Source organism: Miniopterus natalensis, chromosome X (genome assembly GCF_054644295.1).
Source record: "Miniopterus natalensis isolate mMinNat1 chromosome X, mMinNat1.hap1, whole genome shotgun sequence".
Classification (NCBI taxonomy): Eukaryota; Metazoa; Chordata; class Mammalia; order Chiroptera; family Miniopteridae; genus Miniopterus; species Miniopterus natalensis.
In genome coordinates, this window is record NC_142103.1 from 57,929,362 (window position 1) to 57,949,922 (window position 20,561).

General features: G+C 37.4%; 1 protein-coding gene and 1 pseudogene across 1 annotated transcript in view; one reads left to right on the forward strand and one right to left on the reverse strand.

The window, feature by feature from the left end:
• Nucleotides 1-307: 307 nt before the first annotated feature.
• On the reverse strand, nt 308-707 carry LOC107532899 (small ribosomal subunit protein eS25 pseudogene; annotated as a pseudogene).
• A 2,436-nt stretch (nt 708-3,143) lies between these two features.
• TEX11 (testis expressed 11) overlaps nt 3,144-20,561 on the forward strand; it is a 160,885-nt gene continuing 143,467 nt past the window's right edge. Inside the window, exons 1-2 of the mRNA XM_087813373.1 lie at nt 3,144-3,245; nt 6,399-6,479. Of these exons, the coding sequence (XP_087669499.1) occupies nt 3,144-3,245; nt 6,399-6,479 (183 nt within the window). The remainder of the gene's footprint in view (nt 3,246-6,398; nt 6,480-20,561) is intronic.

Below are 20,561 nucleotides of genomic sequence, written 5' to 3' on the forward strand. Positions count from 1 at the left end.
TATCTTTGAATATTTTAAAGACTATCATATCAAAGAAGAATTAATTTCCACAATATTGAACTAAGACCAAAGGGTAGAAATTATAGGAAGACAGATTTTTGACTCAATGTAAAGAGTAACCTTTTATCAGTGATAAATAATCTAATAATTGAATAGCTTTGTTGTAAGATGGCAAGTCTGTTGTCACTGAATAACTACAAGCAAAGGCGTGAACATCCTAAGAACTATATACCGTAGAAGGGATTTCTTCATTAGGTAGGAAACTAGACTGGATGGCTCCCCCCCTTTTTTTTTATTTAATAAAGTTTTATTTTTCAAAATGTAAAGCTGTTCTTGCATCTTCTCCAACAGCTGGAGCATCCCCACCTTTGGTGTTTTAGATGTAAATTACTTGAGCTCTGTGCTTTGAAACTAGTTTAATAAGTCCTTTACTAAGGAGCTCTTGAAGGGTTGCCCTGGCCAAGGAGCTGAGGATCTTCAGTCTCTCAGAGACAACAGCTGGGGTTATAAGCTTATAGTTGGGAACTTCCTTACAAAGTTTGTTATATGTTGCTTTGTCAGACAAGACTAGGTTATTGAGCTTGTCCCAAACTTTGCCTTTGTACCACTTCTTCTTTTTGGCCTTGCCCCCGGATTTGTTCACTGGGTCTTTCTTTCTTGGCCGACTTTCCAGCATCTTTCTTCTTTTTGTCGTCTTTGGGTGGCATGGCGAGACTCGGAGCGCAGGGCCACCCTGCTGCCTCAACAAGATGTTGGACAAAGAGCTCTTTTTTATGTTTAAATATATTTCTATTGATTTTTAGAGAGAGAGGAAGGGAGAGGGAGAAACAGAAACATTGATCAGCTGTCTCCTGCGTACCCCCTACTGGGGATCAAGCCCATCCTGACTGGAATCAAACCGGTGACCTTTTGGTGCATTTGACCATGCTCAATCAAATGAGCCACACCAGCCAGACCCCTTGTTCCTTCTTAATACAAAGATTTTCTGATTACAGAAAATCTTGTAGCATTTTTCAGCATTGTAGATGTTGATATCTAAATGGTATCTTCTTCAGCCTTCTGAAAGTTTTAATAGTTATGATCAATAATGAGAACTATATAATTCTTGACTTTGATTGGTAATGACATCTTCAAAAGTTGAAGTGAAGACTAATTATTTCTGCTGTAAGTAGAATTTCCATCTTGAAGATATTCTCACCCTTATGGCCTGTGGGTTTTGTTGATACCTGCTTGGCATAAAACGTCTTTAAGAACCACTGTTAACAGCAGTGTTTATAAATGAGTTTTCTTTGTCCCAGTAGAGCTCCTGACATATTCTTAGAGATCTATGTAGCCCTTATATTTCTTAGGCATTTACCATTGAACTGGTTAGATAATTGCTTTATTAATTTATTATTTATTAAATTATTCAACAGACAATGAGTATCTTCCTTGAACAGACTATTATGCTAGGCTTTGTAAGGGAGGGAAATACAAATAATCACATATTTTATCCTCAAGGATGTTATAGCTTAGTTGGTGAGATAAAGAGGGCATATATAAGATAGAAAGAATTAAGTACCATAAGAGTGGTAACATATAAATTATCTACATGCAGTGATTAGTACTATATATAAGTGGAGTTGTAAGGTATGGTTAATTTCCTCAAGAAATTTATAAGATAGCTTGGAAGTTAGACTATAAATGCATTTTTTAAATGGAAAAATGAAAATACAAGTGGAAAATGAGTGGCATAGATCAGATAGACTGTGTCTAAGGTGATCACATGGTCTTCATAACAGTTGTTAATAATTTACTTTTCCTCAATCTTTATATCCACCAGCAAGGTGATGGATAATCTTCTTTTTACCCTTGAGCCACCAATAATCCATCTGTAATCTTTAGCATTGTGAAAGTGATTATAGATCTTGGTGTTTCTCCTTATTCCCCATTTCACTTATCTATTGGCAATGCCTCTTTCTGCTATCTATATCCTCTGCAGATGCAAGGGTCATCTGTTGTACTTTTGCTCCCTTCCCCATTAAATATGGTAAGACCACTTGTAGAAGCTGGTAGGGTGACATGAAGGTAGGAGCCATTAACTTACCATAAAAACTATGATGGAGAGCATCTGAAAGATGCAAACCAAGTATAAAAGCCCACTTTCTCTGTTGTACCAAGGTCCACTATGTCTCCTACTGATAAAAAAAGTAGTAACATAAAAAATTAATCTTTATATCATTAGCATCTAGAGTGGTACCTGGCACATAATAGATAATATATAAATGTATTTTGTACAAATGAATCTGCTCTCCTGTTATCCCTCTCTGACCTCTTTGATCCCCCAAAATGAGAGATAGTAGCATATAAAATATGAAATATTGAGAGAAACTGGTTTACACAAGTGCTATGAGAGTGTAGAAAAGAAGGAGAGGAGATTATTGTGGGCTAGGTTGGTAGGGGACTTTGGAGGAAGGAATAGATTTAGAAAAATGGAGAAGAGGGCACAGGATATTCCAGGCAGAGCAAAGACTTGAGCAGGAGCAAAGTCATATAGGAAGAAATGTGCATATCTTATTTAAAGGATGCTGAATAACCAGTTTATTTGAAGAAAAGTATTTGTACAAGGACTAAATTTGGAGAAATAAGTTGGGCCAAATTGAGAAGGCTCCAATATATCTCTTCAAAAAAATACTTTTTATATTTTCCTCAAGGCACTGGGGTGGTTGGAGGTTTTGGGGAAGAGGTAAGGCAGCATGAAGCGAAGAGTAATCTGGCCGTAGTGCTTCGGATGAATTGAGAAAGAGTAGAATGGAGGCATGGAGTGTGAAATGATGAGAGCCTGGACTACAGTAGTAGCAATAAGAATGGGAAGGCAGGGAGTAGTTGTCAAAGATACTGTAAAGGAAGCAAGCAAGCGTTTACTCTGTGGGAAGGACTGAACCACTTAGTCCTTGGAGTCTGGAAAGGGAGGATAATAAGAAAGCTGATTCATTCCACATTTACTTGTTGGGGAGGATGTAGTACAAGGTGGAGCAAACCAAAAGGACAGATGACATATCAGAGATGAAGGAGGACTAGAACAGTGAGTTATATGTGAGAAGAGAAGAACATTTCAAGCAAAATCAGGTGATCAGCAGTGGCCATACTTCAGAGAAAGGAAAATGAGGTTGAAGAAAAGACTATTGGACCTGGCATTTAGGAAGACGACAGTGGCCATAGAAAGTTTTAGTAGCAAGATAAAAGTGGAAGACACTGTAGGTGTGGTGAGGCAATGGAAGAAGTTAGTATGGTGGGGATTCTGTGAGGTCAAAACTATTTTCATAATAATTCTAAGACATTTTTTGTCCTTTTTGTTATGTTGGCATTTGTACTGGTGGTACAAAAACAATTGTGGGTAAAACTGCTGGCACTTTTAACAAGAACCAACACAGTGGCACACCCTTTACTAGTAGTCATTGTATTTTTCACTGCTACACACTTGCCATAAAAAGAATGCCAGGTTTAAATGAAAATGCCCTTTGTGAAATAGTAAAAATAATTGATTTTTAAAAATCTTGACGCAAGTACATAATGTTTTAATATTCTATGTAAAGAAAAGGGAAGAGAGCACTTCTGTATATTGAAGTCTGATGGTTGTCTTCAGGACTTGTAAGCTGAATTAACTACTTCTGATTTCACTGAACACCATTTTTACTGGAAAGAATGACAGATTAATTTGTTCATTCAGACTTGGGTATTTAGCAGACATATTCATAAAAATGAATGAAGTGAGACTATGACTTAAAGGAAAGCAACTGACAGTATTTGTTGTCAGTGATAAAATTTAATTTTAAGTAAAAATTAGAATTTTGGAAAACTTGTACCTCCACCACGAACTTGACAGCTCCCAGATACTTACACTTTTATGATAAAATTGACAGTGATATTAACTAATGTGATTTTAAAAAATGTTTTATTTTGAAATAATTAGAGATTCACAGGAAGTTACGAAAGTAGTAAAGAGAATTCCTGTGTACTTTTTGTCCAGTTTTCCTCCATGGTAATATCTTCCATAAATATAGTGCATTATAAAATTAGTAAATTGATCTTATTCATATTTCACCACCTTTACATGAACTTGTGTGCGTTTTAAACTTGCCTTTATTCCTTTGACATCCATCCGAGTTTTACGTACCAATAGTTTGCTCTTTATTTGTAACTAATATTCTATGTTGGTATGGTACCACAGTTTAGCTGTTCACTGTTGAAAGAATTGAGTTGTTCCCAATTTTTGGCTATTGCAAATAAAGTTGGCATGAACATTTGTGCACAGGTTTTTGTGTGGACATAAAATTTCATTTCTGTGGGATAAATGCCCAGGAGTGCAGTTGCTGGGTTGAATGGTTAGTGTATGTTTAGTTGTTTGTTTTTTAAGAAACTGCCAAACTGTTTTCTAGAATGGCTATGCCATTTTAATTCTCACCAGCAGTGTAAGAGAGATCCCATCCTCAACATCCCTGCCAGTATTTGGTATTTTAGCTCTTTTAATTCATGTGTAGTGATATCTCATTGTGGTTTTAATTTGCACTTCCTAATGGCTGATTATGAACATTTTTTTTTTTCATGTACCTATTTGCTATCTGTATATTCTCTTAGATGAAATGTCTGTTTATCTCTTTCATTTTCTAATTGGATTGTTTGATTATTTTATTATTGAATTTGAAAGTTATATATTCTAGATTTGAGTCCTTTGTCAAATATATATTTGTAAATATTTTCTACTAGTCTGTAATTTGTCTTTTCACCCTTTTAATACAGTTACAGAACAAAAGTAATTTCGATGGAGTCCAATTGATTTTTTCCATTTGTGGATGGTGCTTTTGGTGTCATTTCTCAAAACATCAAGTCCTAGATCTGAAAGATTTTTCTGCTATATTTTCTTCCAGAAGTTTTATAGCTTTACTTTTTACATTTAAATCTGATTGATTTTTATTAGCATTTTTATTTTATTTAATTTTTCTAAAATTGAATTTATTGGGGTGACATTGGTTAATAAAACCATACAGGTTTCAAGTGTCCAACTCAATAACACATCATCTGCATACTGCACGGTGCACTCAGCACCCACAGTAAAGTCTTTTTCCATCCCCATTTCCCCCCCTTTGCCCTCTTCCACTGCTCCCCAACCCCTTTCCCTCTCAGTTTTATTCCATTGATTTATATGTGTATTTTATGTCAGTACCACAGTTTTGATTACACTGGCTTTGTAGTGAGTTTTGAAACAGGGAAGTGTGACCCCTGCAAGTTTGTTCCTTTCAAAATGTTTTTCGCTATCCTGGTCCCTTAAATTTCCATATGAATTTTAAGATCAGCAAATTAATTTCTGCAAAAAAGCCAGCTAGAATTTTGATGGGAATTGTATTGAATCTATAGTTCAATTTAGGGAGTATTGCCATCTTTAACAGTCTTAAGTCTTCTGGTCTGTGAACATGGAATGTATTCCCATATATTTAGTTCTCCTTTAATTTCTTTCAACAATCTTTTGTAGTTTTTGGTGTACAAGTCTTACAGTTCTTTGATTAAATTTGTTTCCAATTATTTTATTGTAATTTTTTATGTTAATTTAAATGGAATTAAGTTCTTAATTTCATTTTTGGTTTACCCATTGTTAATGGATAGACATGCAATAGATTTTTATATACTGTGCCCTGTGACCTGGTTGAACTTTTTATTAAAGTTTTTGTAGATTTCTGAGGATATTTTATATACAAGATCATGTTATTTGAAATAGGGATAATTTTATTTAGGAATTATAATTATGAATGAATTTAACAGAAGTGCAATACTAGTACACTGAAAATTATAAAACTGTTGAAAGAAATTAGGGATAAGCTAGTACAGTGTCCTCATTTTATAGATGAAGAAACTGAAGAGATGAGAGCATAATGTTCAGAAATATACATAATAAATATTAGAGTAACTCTTCTGGCTCCAAGATGAGATTGTATTAAACTGCCTTTCACAGCAGACGTTCAAAGCAGTTCAGACTATGAGGTATTGTGAGCCTGTTTTAGGACAAAAGACTGCTATTTAAAAAAAAAAATCTCTCTAACAGAAGACCTATTCAAGCCCAGTAATCATCTGTTTGACGTGGCATTATATCATAATATAATAACATAAGACTGTACACCAGTTTTGGCATTTCCAGAAAAAGTAAACTACTACTAGTCATACAGTGTCAATTCTGTGTTACCCAAGACGCTTGCCACTTATTTATCTGTATTTTGAGCTGGTTATTATGTTTAGCTAGACTAACTAGTGTTGCTAAAAGATTTAGAAAACAAACTGAGACTTATAAATAATAGTTAAAATTGACTTGTAGACAAATAGCTTGTTATTTCATTTTAACCAATTAATGACAATTTTCACTTTCCCAGGCAATTGCTCAAGAGGATTTTCAAAGAGCATCTACATGTGCAATGCGCTGCAAAGATATGTTGATGAGGCTCCCTAAAATGGTGAGTGAAATTTCTGTATTTATTCTTGAAGAGTTTGAAAATATGTTCTATCAAGTTTTAGGAAGAATTATTACTACTTTATGCAATCCTTTAGATTATATTGAGATCAGTTCCACTTAGCTGATCTTTGAAATATTTTGCTTCCTTTGTTGTATACTAGAATGGGTGTTTAAAACAGCAATATGAGTTATTCTTTAAAATTTCTTTGCTTTCCTTCTTATTGTCAATCCATTTTTATAATATTTCTTCCATATTTCGTGCTATGTGATAAAAGAAAGAAAAAATGTTTTTATTTCCCAGCTGGCAAGGTTGACAGCAGTTAATCCTATCACTGCCATAGTATTTATCTATATTGGGATTTGGAGGCATAAGAGATTTGATAGGATAAATAAAGCCTGCTTCCCAGACTGGATTTCATAAAATTTCCAGAGTTGATAAGTTTTTATTTTTCCATTTCATCTCCTGTTTCCATTCTTTCTCCCCTATTTCAGTGCCTACTTCAGTGTTTACTGTCACAGAGGTAGTAATTGATAACAAAGATATATTCGGATGTTAGGGAGAATGTTCCCAGGGCTCCATAAATTGTACTTACTTGTGAGATTGGTCTTAATTTACCCCCAAATTCTGTGTTATAATGTAGAACTTAATTCAATAAATATTTATATATAGCCAATTATATGCTATGTATTCTTCTCAGCTTTAAAATTTTAAAGCAGTTTTTTTAAAAAAAAAATTTATTGATTTTTAGAGAGAGAGGAAGGGAGAGGGAGAGAGAGAAACATCAGTGTAAGTGCAAAACATCGATCGGCTGCCTCCTGCACACCCCTAACCAGGGATTGAGCCTGCACCTGGGCATGCGCCCTGACCAGGAATTGAACCAGCAACCTTTCCGTGCACAGGACAACACTCAATCAACTGAGCCACACTGGCCAGGGCAAAGCAATTTTATATTTACAAAAATATTATAAGAATAGTTCAAAGAACTGCTATATATACCCTTTGCCCAGAGACCCCACTCAAGTTTCTCAATACTGTCCTTTATACAAAATGGGTTCAATCTAGAATTGAACCTGGTCTCTAGTCCTTTACAGTCTGAAACACTTCCTCACTCTTGCCTTGACTTTCATAACCTTGGCAGATTTGAAGATTGTAGACCAGACATTTTGTAGAACATGACTTAATTGTTTTTTAGTTTTTAAAATTTTTTATTGAAGTATAATTAGCCATATAACGTGTTAGTTTGAGGTGTATGATATGTTTGTTTGATACATTTATATATTGCAATATGATTACTAGAGTAGCATTAGCTAACACCTTTACTAGGTCATAAATTATCATTTCTCTTTTGTGTTGAGAACAGTTAAGATCTAGTCTTTGCAATTTTGAAATTTATAATACAGGACTGTTGACTATGTTGTGCATTAGATCTCCAGAACTTATTTATCTACTAGTTTCGCATTTGTACCCTTAAACACAGTTCCCCAACTCCCCCACCCTTAGTTTAGGTTTGTTCAGAATTTCCTCATGATTAGACCAGGTTATGAATTTGGTCCAGAAAATCACAGTAGTGATTCTTTCTATATTCTCATGGCTTGCAATTGGGTGGCATATAGGATTGATTTCTTCTATTATTGGTGGTGCTAACTTTGATTAAAATGATATCTTAGGTTTCTCCACTGTAAACATACATGTTTTCCCTTAGTTATTCGTAAGTATTTTGTGGGGTCATTCTTTGAGACTATTTAATACCCAATTTTTCATCTCGCTTTTACCACCCATTGATATTTCTTGCCTAAATTAGTACTATGTTGGTTGATAACTGGTTACTTTTCTAATTCTGTTCTTCTGTCCATATTTATTACTTGATATTCTATAAGAAATTTTTAATTTTTGTAAATTTTTATTGCATTTCCCTGATAATTAATAACATAAATTTGCCATTTTTACCATTTTAAGGGTATAGTTCAGTGGCATTTAGTACATCACAATGTTGTACAACCGTTACCACTATCAATTTTCAAAAATTTTCATCACTCCAAATAGAAACTCTGTAAACATTCCAAAATAACTCCTCTCCCTGTAGCCCCTGGCAAACTCTAATTTACCTTCTGTATTTATGAATTTGCCTGTTCTAGATATTTTATATAAGGGAATCATACAATATTTATCCTTTTGTGTCTGGCTTATATCATTTAGCATTAATATTTTTAAGTTTTGTCCATGTTGTAGAATATATCAGCACTATATTCCTTTGTATGGCTGAATAATATTCCATTGTATGTCTGTACCTCATTTTGTTGATCCATTCATTAATTGATGGATAGTTGGGTTGTTGAGTTGTTTACATTTTAACTATTGTGGATAATGCTGCTGTGAACATTGATATACCTTATCTATTTAAATCCCTGTTTTTAATTCTTTTGGGTATATATCTAGGACTGGAATTTGTAGGTAAAACGGTAATTCCATGTTTAACTTTTTGAAGAACCACCAAACTGTTTTCCACAGTGGATACACCATTCTACATTTCCAACAGCAATGTATGAGGGTTCCAATTTCTCCGCTTTCTCAACACTTATTTTCTCTTTTTTTTAAAAAAATGATTATATAGCCATTCTAGTCAGGTGTGAAGTGGTTTCTCATTGTGCTTTTGGTTTGCATTTCTCCAATAACTAATGACATTGAGCATCGTGTTTTTTTTTTTAATCCTCACTTGAGAATAGATTTTCCATTGCTTTTCAGAGAGTGTGGGGGGGGAGAGAGAATCATTGATGTGAGAGAGACATATTGATTGGATGCCTCCCACACCGGCCCCAACCAGAGAATAGGATTGAGCCTGGAACTGAGGTATGTGCCTTTGACCAAAATCGAGCCCAGGACCCTTCAGTCTTCGGGCTGATGCTCTAACCACTGAGCTAAACCAGGTAGGGCCATTGAGTATCTTTTTATGTGCTTATTGACCATTTGTATATTTATTTGGAGAAATATCCATTAAAATCCTTTGCCTATTTTTAAATTGGATTGTTTGCCTTTTGGTTGTTGAGTTGTAAGAGTTCTTTATTATTTTTTATTTCTTTTATTTTTTTTAAGTTTTTTTATTGTTTAAAATATTACAGATGTCCCTTTTTCTCCCCAATGACCTGTTCCACCCCGTTCCTTCCCCCTCCCCAGTCTCTCTCCCCACCATTGTCCATGTCCTTGGGTTGTGTATATATGTACATAAATTCTTTGGTTACTCTCTCCCCCTCCACCCACCCGCCCTCCTCCATCCCTCTGACATTCATCAGTCTCATCTATGCTTCCATGTCATTGAATTTATTCTGTTCATCAGTTTATTAAGTTCTTTAGATTCCACGTATAAGCGAGATCATGTGATGTTTGTCTTTCGCTACCTGGCTTATTTCACTTAGCATAATATTCTCCAGATCGATCCATACAGTCTCAAAGGGTACGAGATTCTTCTTCTTTAGAGCTGTGTAGTATTCCATGGTGTAAATGTCCCACAGCTTTTTTATCTACTCATCTACTGATGGGCACTTGGGCTGTTTCCAGATCTTAGCTATTGTAAACTGTGCTGCTATGAACATCGGGGTACATATATCCTTTCTGATGAATGTTTCAGGATTCTTAGGATACATTCCTAGGAGTGGAACCACTGGGTCGAACGGGAGCTCCATTTGTAATTTTTTGAGGAACCTCCATACTGTTTTCCATAGTGGTTGCACCAGCCTGCATTCCCACCAGCAGTGTACTAGGGTTCCCCTTTCTCCACACCCTTGCCAGCACATGTTGTTTGTTGATTTGTTGATGGAACCCATTCTGGCAGGTGTGAAGTGATACCTCATTGTGGTTTTAATTTGCATCTCTCTGATGATTAGCAATGTCGAGCATTTTCTCATGTGTCTCTTGGCCATCTGTATGTCCTCTTTGGAGAACTGTCTATTTAAGTCCTTTGCCCATTTCTTAATTGGGTTGTTTGTCTTTCTCTTGCTGAGTGCTATGAGTTCTTTGTACACTTTGGAAATTAGTCCCTTATCAGATTCATCTTTGGAAAATATGTTTTCCCAGACTGTGGGGTTCCTTTGTATTTTGAGGCTATTTTCTTTTGCTGTGCAGAAGCTTTTTAGTTTGATGTAGTCCCATATGTTTATTTTTTCCATTGTTTCTCTTGCCCTAGGAGATGTATCAGCGAAAAGTCCACTAGGTGGGATGTCTGTGACTTTACTGCCTATGTTTTCTTCCAGGATTTTTATGGTTTCGTGACTTCCATTTAAGTCTTTTATCCATTTTGAGTTTATTTTTGTGTATGGTGAAAGTTGGTGGTCTAGTTTCATTCTTTTGCATGTATCTGTCCAATTTTCCCAGCACCACTTATTGAAGAGACTGTCCTTAATCCATTGGATACTCTTGCCTCCTTTATCAAATATTAACTGACCATAGTGGTGTGGGTCTATTTCTGGGGTCTCTGTTCTGTTCCATTGATCTGTTCTGTTGTTGTACCAATACCAGGCCATTTTGATTACAGTGGCTTTGTAATATAGTTTAAAGTCTGGTAATGTGATCCCTCCCACTCCATTCTTTTTTCTCAAGATGGCTACAGCTATTCGGGGTCTTTTTTGGTTCCATATAAATTTTAGAAATGTTTGTTCTAGGTCTGTGAAACATGCTGTTGGTATTTTAATAGGAATTGCATTAAATTTATAAATTGCTTTGGGTAGTATGGACATTTTAATGATATTAATTCTTCCAATCCATGAGCGTGGTATCTTCTTCCACCTGTTTCAATCTTCCTCTATTTCTTTTTTCAGTGTCACGTAGTTTTCTGAGTACAGGTCTTTTGCATCCTTGGTTAAGTTTATTCCTAGGTATCTTATTTTTTTAGTTGCAATGGTAAATGGTATTGCTTTTTTAGTTTGTCTCTCTCTGAAAGTTCATTGTTGGTGTATAAGAATGCCATTGATTTCCGGATGTTGATTTTGTATCCAGCTACCTTGCCAAATTCATTTATCAAATCTAGTAGTACTTTGATGGAGTCTTTAGGGTTTTCTATGTACAGTATCATGTCATCTGCAAATAATGACAGTTTAACTTCCTCCTTTCCAATTTGGATACCTTTTATGTTTTCCTCTTGTCTGATGGCTATGGCGAGGACTTCCAGTACTATGTTGAATAGGAGTGGTGAAAGTGGATATCCCTGTCTTGTTCCAGTTTTTAATGGAAATGGTTTTAGTTTTTGCCCATTGAGTATGATGTTGGCTGTAGGTCTGTTGTATATGGCCTTTATTATGTTGAGGTATGATCCCTCTATTTCCACTTGGCTGAGAGTTTTTATCAGAAATGGGCGCTGGATTGTGTCAAATGCTTTTTCTGTGTCTATTGATATGATCATATGATTTTTGTCCTTCATTTTGTTTATGTGATGCATCACATTTATTGATTTGCGGATGTTGTACCAGCCTTGCATCCCTGGAATAAATCCCACTTGGTCATGATGTATGAACCTTTTAATGTATTGCTGGATCCGGTTTGCTAGTATTTTAGTAAGGATTTTAGCATCTATCTTCATCAGGGATATTGGCCTGTAATTTTCTTTCTTTGTAGTATCTTTATCTGGCTTTGGGATTAGGGTAATGCTGGCCTCATAAAAAGAATTTGGGAGTTTTCCCTCCTCTTGAATTTTTTGCAGTAGTTTGAGTAGAGTAAGTGTTAATTCTTCTTTGAATGTTTGGTAAAACTCACCTGTAAATCCAACTGGTCCAGGACTTTTGTTTGCTGGGCGTTTTTTCATTACTGCTTCAATTTCATTAGTTGTTATCAGCCTATTCAGGTTTTCTGCCTCTTCTTGATTCAGCTTTGGAAGGTTGTATGCTTCTAGGAATTTGTCCATTTCCCCATGTTGTCCAATTTGTTGGCATACAGTTGCTCATATTTTCTTACAATCCTTTGTATTTCTGTTGGATCAGTTGTTATATCGCCTCTTTCATTTCTGATTTTATTAATTTGGGTTCTCTCTTTGTTTCTTAGTGAGTCTGTCTAAAGGTGATTCAATCTTATTTACCTTTTCAAAGAACCAGCTCTTGGTTTCATTAATTTTTTTGTATTTTTTTTTAGTCTCTGTGTCATTAATCTCTGCTCTGATTTTTATGATTTCCTTCCATCTACTTCCTCGGGGCTTTTCTTGCTGTTCCCATTCTAGTTCTTTTAGTTGTTGTGTTAGATGGTTCATTAGGTCTTTTTCTTGTTTCTTGAGATAGGCCTGTAATGCTATGACTTTTCCTCTCAGGACTGCTTTCGCCGTGTCCCATAGGTTTTGGGTTGTTGTCTGTTCATTTTCATTATTTTCCATGAAGTGTTAGATTTTTTTCCTTGATCTCATTGGTAACCCATTCATTGTTTACTTACATGCTATTTAGTCTCCATGTGTTTGAATATTTTTGATTTTTTTTATAGTGGCTGATTTCTAGTTTCATGGCATTGTGATCTGAGAAGATCCTTGATATGATTTCAGTCTTCTTATATTTGTAGACTTGCCTTGTGCCGTAACATGTGGTCTATTTTTGAGAATGTTCCATGTACACTTTCAAAGAATGTATATTCTGCTGCTTTGTGGTGAAATATTCTGTAAATGTCAATTAAATCCATTAGGTCTAGTGATTCATTTAAGGTCTGCGTTCCCTATTGATTTTATGTCTTGATGATCTGTCCAATGCTGACAGTGGGGTGTTAAAGTCCCCCACTATGATTGTGTTGCTGTCAATCTCCCCTTTAAAGTTCCCCAAGAAATTTTTTATATATTTAGGTGCTCCTGTATTGGGTGCATAAGTGTTCATAAGGGTTATTTCCTCCTGTTGGATTGATCCCTTTAGTAATATGTAGTGACCATCTTTGTCTCTTGTTATGGTCTTTATTTTGAAGTCTGTTTTGTTTGAACTTACAATTGCTACTCCAGCTTTCTTTTCCTTTCCATTTTCATGGAATAATTTACTCCATCCCTTCACTTTTAGCCTGTGTGGGTCTTTTGATCTCAGGTGGGTCTCTTGTAGACAGCATATATTTGGGTCCTGTTTTCTTATCCATTCAGCTACCCTTTGTCTTTTGATTGGCCCATTTATTCCATTTACATTTAAGATTACTACTGATGTATATTTATTTAATGCCATTTTCCCCCTTTATGCTGATGTACCTTTCACTCACTCTTCCTTCTTTTTCTTAAAGCAGTCCTTTTAGCATTTCTTGCAATGCTGGTTTGGTGGTACTGAACTCTTTTAGTCTTTTTTTGTCTGGGAAGCTCTTTATTCCACCTTCAAATTTAAATGATAGCCTTGCTGGATAAAGCAATCTTGGTTGCATGTTCTTGCTCTTCATTACTTGCAGAACTTCATGCCACTCCCCTCTGGCCTGAAGAGTCTCTGTTGAGAAATCAGCTGTCAGCCTTATGGGGGTTCCCTTGTAGGTCACTGCTTGTCTCTCTCTTGCAGCCCTTAATATTTTCTCTTTGTCCTTGACATCTGCCATTTTAATTATGATGTGTCTTTGAGTGGGTCTCTTTGGGTCCCTCTTGTTTGGAACCCTCTGAGCTTCCTGAACTTGTGGGGCTTTCTCCTTCGCCAGCCTAGGGAAGTTTTCTATCATTATTTCTTCCACCAAGTTCTCTATCCCTTGCTCTCTTTCCTCCCCCTCTGTTACTCCTATAATGCGAATGTTGTTTCGCTTCATGTTGTCCCAAAGTTCCCTTAGACTGTCCTCATGCTTTTTAAGTGTTTTTTCTTTTTGCTGCTCTGATTGTGTGATTTTCTCTACTTTGTCTTCTAAGTCACTTATTCTATCCTCTGCTTCACTGAGCCTCCTTTTAATTCCTTCCAGTGCATTCTTGATATCATATACAGCATTCTTTATCTCTGTCTGAGTTGTATTTATGGTATGTATCTCTTTTTTCATGTTTTCACTAAGGTTCTCGATCTTATCATCTATAGTCTTCTTAAGTTCCTTGAATATCTTCATCATCAATACTCTGAACTCCGTTTCTGATAACTTGCTCAACTCCATCTCATCAACATCTTTTTCTGGTGATGTTTCCTGTTCTTTAATTTGGGGGTTGTGTCTTTGTCTCCCCATTTTGGTAGGTCTTAGTGCTTATATCTATATATTAGATATATTTGCTGTGTTCCAGTCTTGTGGCATGGGATTTTGTCTTGTGGGTCCAGTGGAGCCCAGAGGTGTATGTTGTTGTTAATACTGGTGAAAATTTAGAAAATAATGGTAAACTAAAATATAAAAAATAGAGAAGCTACTGGGAGATAACAGAAGCAGAGAAAAGATTCTGAACGAAGGGCCAGCACAAAATTAAGGGAGAGAATAGGAATAGGGTAATAGATGAAAATGAGAAAACAAAAATACAATAAAGAGAATAAGAGAAACTAACAATCAGACAGGAAAACTGAAGGGGGCAAAATGAAAGAATGAAAGAAAAGTAGAAAAAGAAAGAAGAAAAAGAAGAAAAATTTATGCCAATGGATTGAGAGGAGAGAGAGATAAAGCCCAGGCAGGCAGGGAGTCTGGTAAGAGATTTGGGGGAGACTAGAAAGGAAAGCAGTAAACTTGGTTATAATGATAAAGTCCCAGTCGTTAAGCAGGGATATCAAGAATGCTTGATAGTAGAAGCAAGGATAAAAGAAAACAAAGAAATAACGAAAACAAAACCAAAAGCAAGCTAAGCAAGACAAAATTATTTTATTTAAAAAAAAATTAGTTAAAAAAATGTTTAAAAAAAATTAAAAACGAAAAAAAAAAAGATTTTTATAAAATTTAAAAAAGAAGAAAAAACAAATTTTGTCCCCTTTCTCTTCTTCCTAAGGAAAAAAGAGAAAAAATAAACAAACCCACAAACAAAAAACAAACAAACGAAAAACCCCAAACCAAAAAAAACAACAAAACAACAACAACAAAACGAAACAGAACAAAAAAACAGCAGAGAAAAAGGTAGTCAATCAGGTGGGTTTCTTCTGGGCAACTTATGTTGTCTGAGGGTCACTGTTCTTTGTGATTTCAGTTCTCCTGGGAGGTACTTGTGTATCACCCAATGTGAGGAGCCGTCTAGGTTTGGCTCTGGTGTCCTTAGGTAGATGGTTGATCTGAGGCTCTCCTTGGGCCACCTCCTCTTGTCAGCTGTTTTGCAACCTTGTAGTTGCCTGGTCTTGCTCCAGAGTCTTCTGTAGAATCTAGGGTACAGGGTGGCTAGTGCAGTCCAGGGTATCACTCCCGTTAGAGGTGTCGCTGTCAGGCGCTCACTCTGTGGGAGTTAGTGTCTGCTCCACTGCCAGCTCCTCAGTCCCTACCCTGTCCTCTGATTCTAGTCCCCTAGGCTCTGGCCTGCTGCAGCTTCAGATTGATTTCAGCCTGTTGCCTCTTCTGTCTGGGCCGTTTCAGCAGCCAGGGCCTAGTGGGTTCGATTCAGAACACATTCTGGTGGGTCCTTTGCCTGCCCAGCCCCCAGCAGGGGTTTTCAGCATTTCCTCCAGTTCCCAAACAGTAGTTCCCAAGAGTCTTATTCTTGCAGAGTCCTCCTATGAGCTGCTCTCCATTCCCCCTCAGGACTCTGCCCTGCGGGTGTGTCTGGGGCTTCAGTGAGCGGGACCCGCCCCTTTCGTGTTGGGGGCGGTGCTCCCGGCTGCAGGAGAGGCCAGCGGGCCCACCCCTCCCTGCTCAGCTCTGGTTGGCTGGTCGCACCAGTCGCTCCCCTCAGTCCGTCTACTGTGCAGACCCCAATGGCAACCTCCGCTGGTCTATCCCCCAGTGCACCGCGGGAAGGTGGGAACCAGTTCTGCAATCAAACTCGCAAAAGCATAAAGCAACACACAGGCAGAGATTCCGCCCTGCAAGGTCCCACCGCCCTTGCTCCAAGGCACCCAGCGGGAGGGGACCCAAAGTCAGCTCCATGCAGCTCTCCACACGGCTGGTCTGAGCAAAGCTGGGGCGGCTTCATGCGCCACCACGGGGCCCCTCAGGGCTGGTCACAGATCCCAGCCTCCTGGCACCGGGCGCTCAGGGTGGGAGGGCTCCTCCCCTCTCCAGCGCCACGCAGATTCAGCACTTTCTGGGGCTCAACACAGTGCCCCACAGGGAGGCAGAGGGTCCCCTTGTGCAGGTGCTCAGCACAGTCCTCTGGTCCCTCACCACTTGGGTGCCACAGGTCTTGGGACAGCCTTCCCTATGGTCGGCACCCTGAGCACCAGACGCCCGGTCGCAGCCGCCCCTAGAGGCTTTGTTTCCTAGGAAGGTGCCGTCTCCTCCTCAGGAACTCACTGCTCCCCTGGGTCCCTCTGCCCTGTGCGCGGGGCGCTCCTTCCCCTCTCTGCTCCGGGTGTGGGATCCCCGCTTTTGGATGCTGTCCGCGGGGCTTTGCAGCCTCCAAGCCTTCAGGCTCGGAGCCCAGCACAGGCTTCAGGCGGACTCCCCCTTCCAAGGGCCCCCTCTCTTACCGAAATCCGTGATGGCTCCTCAGTGCTCCCCACTCACACTTCGTCCACTCAGGCATGTTTCTCTGTTTTTTTTCAAGCTGGTTAGGTATGATTTTAGGAGGAAATCAAGTCTGTGGCTGGAGGGAGGGCGCTGCTGCTTATCACAGGGCCGCCATCTTCCCTCTCCCGTAAGAGTTCTTTATATAGTCTGGATACTAAGGCCCTATATGATTTGCAAAGTTTTTGCCCATTTTGTGAGTTGTGTTTTCATTCTCTTGATAGTGTCTTAATTGATTTTATTTATTTATTTATTAAAATTTATCCTTATTGTTGAAAATATTACAGATGGCCCCCTTTTTCCCCATTGACCCCTTCCACCCCATGCCCACTCCCTGCCCCAGGCCATCGCCACACTGTCTGTGACCATGGATTTTGCATATATGCATATAAATTCCTTCGTTAATCTCTCCCCACCCCCTCACCCCTACTTTCCCTCTGAGTTTAGTCAGTCTGTTCCATGCTTCTATGTCACTGAATCTATTTTGTTGATCAGTTTATTATGTTCTATAGATTCCATATAAGAGATCCTTCTTATTTACAGCTGCATAGTATTCCGTGGTGTAAATATACCACAGCTTTTTTTTTTTTTTTTTTTTTAATATATCTTTATTGATTTCAGAGAGAGGAAAGGAGAGGGAGAGAGAGATAGAAACATCAATGATGAGAGAGTCATTGATCGAGCCTGCAACCGGGCATGTTCCCTGACCAGGAATCGAACCCCGATCGCCTAGATCCTAGGTCGACGCTCAACCGCTGAGCCACGCCCGGCTGGGCTACCACAGCTTTTTATCCACTCATCTACTGATGGGCACTTGGGCTGTTTCCAGATCTTAGCTGTTGTAAATTGTGCTGCTATGAACATAGGGGTGCATCTATTCTTTCTGATTAGTGTTTCAGGATTCTTAGGATATATTGTTAGAGGTGGGATAACTGGGTCAAAAGGCAGTTCCATTTTTAATTTTTTGAAGAACCTCCATACTGTTTTGCATAGTGGCTGCACCAGTCTGCATTCCCACCAGCAGTGTACCAGGGTTCCTCTTTCTCCACATCCTTGCCAGCATGTGCCATTTTTGATTTGTTGATGGTAGCCATTCTGACAGGTGATTGATTGATTTTAGAGAGAGAGAGAAAGGGAGAGAGATAGAGAAGACATAGAGATGAGAGAGAGAAAGAGGCACATCGATTTGTTGTTCCTCTTATTAATGCATTCATTGGTTGATTCTTAAGTGTGCCCTGACTGGAGATTGAACCTGCAACCTTGGTGTATTGGGACAATGTTGCAACTAACTCAGCTACACCAGCCAGGACTTGAGCTAACTTTTGTATGTGGCATAAGGGAAGGGTCCAACTTCATTATTTTACATGTGGATATCAGTTATTCTAGCACCATTGGTTGAAGAGATTATGCTTTCCCCATTGAATGATCTTGACACTCTTGTCAAAAATCAATTGACCGTAGGTATTAGTGTTCATTTTTCTGCTCTCAATTCAATTTTATTGGTCTATGTGTCTATCCTCATGCCAGTACCACACTGTTCTGAGTATTACAGCTTTGTTTTGCTGTGCATTTAAAGTAGGGAAATTTGTAAGACCTCCACCTTTTTTCTTTTTCAAGGTTATTTTGGGTCTTCTCGGTCCTTTGAGATTCTGTATGAATTTTAGGATGGGATTTTCCATTTCTTCAAAAAACACCATTGGGATTTTGATAGGGATTACATTGAGTCTATATATTTCCTTGAGTAGTATTATCATTTTAACAATACTAGGTCTTTCATTTCGTGAACATGGGATGTCTTTCCAATTATTTAGGTCTTTATATCCTTTAAGTAATGTTTTATAGTTCTCAGTTTTATACCTTTTTGGTTAAATTTGTCCTGAATATTTTATTCCTTTTGATGATATTATAAATGGAATTGTTTTCTTAATTTACTTAATACAACTAAAGGTTTTTCTTAAATGTTTTTACTGATTTTTAAAGAGGAAGGGAGAGGGATAGAGAGATAGAAAGAATGATGAGAGAGAAATATCATTGATTGGCTGCCTCCTGCATGCTCCCTACTGGGAATTGATCCTGCAACCCAGACATGTGCCCTGACCCAGAATCAAACCAGTGACATCTTGGTACATGGATCGACACTCAATCACTGAGCCACACCAGCCAGGCACAACTGAGTTTTATGTCTTGGTTTTGCAACCTGAAACTTTGCTTAAATTCATTTATTAACTCTAACATTTTTTAACAAAGATTCTTTAGTATTTTCTATGTATAAGATCATGTCACCTGTAAATGAGATAGTTTTTACTTCTTCCTTTCCAATGTGTATGCTTTTGGTTTCTTTTTCTTGTTTAATAGAACTTATAGTGCTGTGTTGAATAGAAGTGACAAGAGCTGGCATCCTTCTCTTGTTCTTGATCTTAGAGGAAAAGCTTTCAGTCCTTCCCCATTGAGTATGATGTTAGCTGTGAGTTTTTCATATATAATAAACCTTCGATTTTGCAGACCTCAATTTAATGGACTTCAGATTTAATGGAAAAAAATTTCCAGTTCATATGTCATATGAAAATTAACACCCTGTTAATTTTAAAATGCTTTTAACCAAGATTTGCTTATAATTAAGTTAACAGTTTTTGTTGTTGTTATTAACTTACTATTATTTTTAACAAATTTTAATGAATAGGCCATATGTTGGAAAAAACACGAGTAATTTCTCTGACATAAATAAATATTGCATTTTTACAACTATAGTCTACATATTTAAATCCAAGAGTCACCGCTCATAAACAATGTTCAGCAAATATTAGCACGTGATCACATTGCATCCTGGGGTAATTGGTTCTGTAGTTGTGTGGTGTGACTTTCTGTCAGTTTCAGCAAGTGCCAGCTACTGTGCCCACCTATGTTAAGCAGAGCCCGTTTTGTACATTTGTTTACTCACAGTGACTGGTGAATGTACCCATTTACTAGACCTATTCAGTATAAATTTAAAATTACTGTAATACATATAGAAAAATTTTCTGTAAAATTAAACTCTTCATACATACTTAATTTAAATTACACAAACATGTCTACATAAGTAAAAACAAGTATACTAATTAGTCAATTTTTTACCATATGCATCCCGGAAACCTACTTTGTTATATAACAGACTTTCAGCTTTAATGTACACCCCCTCACTCAGATTAGTCCGTTATATCAAGATTTTACTGTATAGCTTTTATCATGTTAAGGAAGTTCCCTCCTATTTCTAGTTTGAGTGTTTTTATTGTGAAAGGTTGTTGGATTTTGTGAAATACTTTTTTTAAATCAATTGGGATTTTTATGTGTTCTTTGAGTAATTTTTGTTGCATCGTATTGCTATTTTCTTTTAGGAGAAGATTGCATATATCATATACATTTGCTTCAATATATATTATTTTATTTTTAATTTATCTTTTTGTCAAAAGTATTACAAATGTCCCCTTTTCACCCCAATTGATCCCCTCCACCCTCCCCCCCTAGCCCCAGACCTTCACCACACTATTGTCTGTGTCATGGGTTATGCATATATGCGTACAAGGTCTTTGG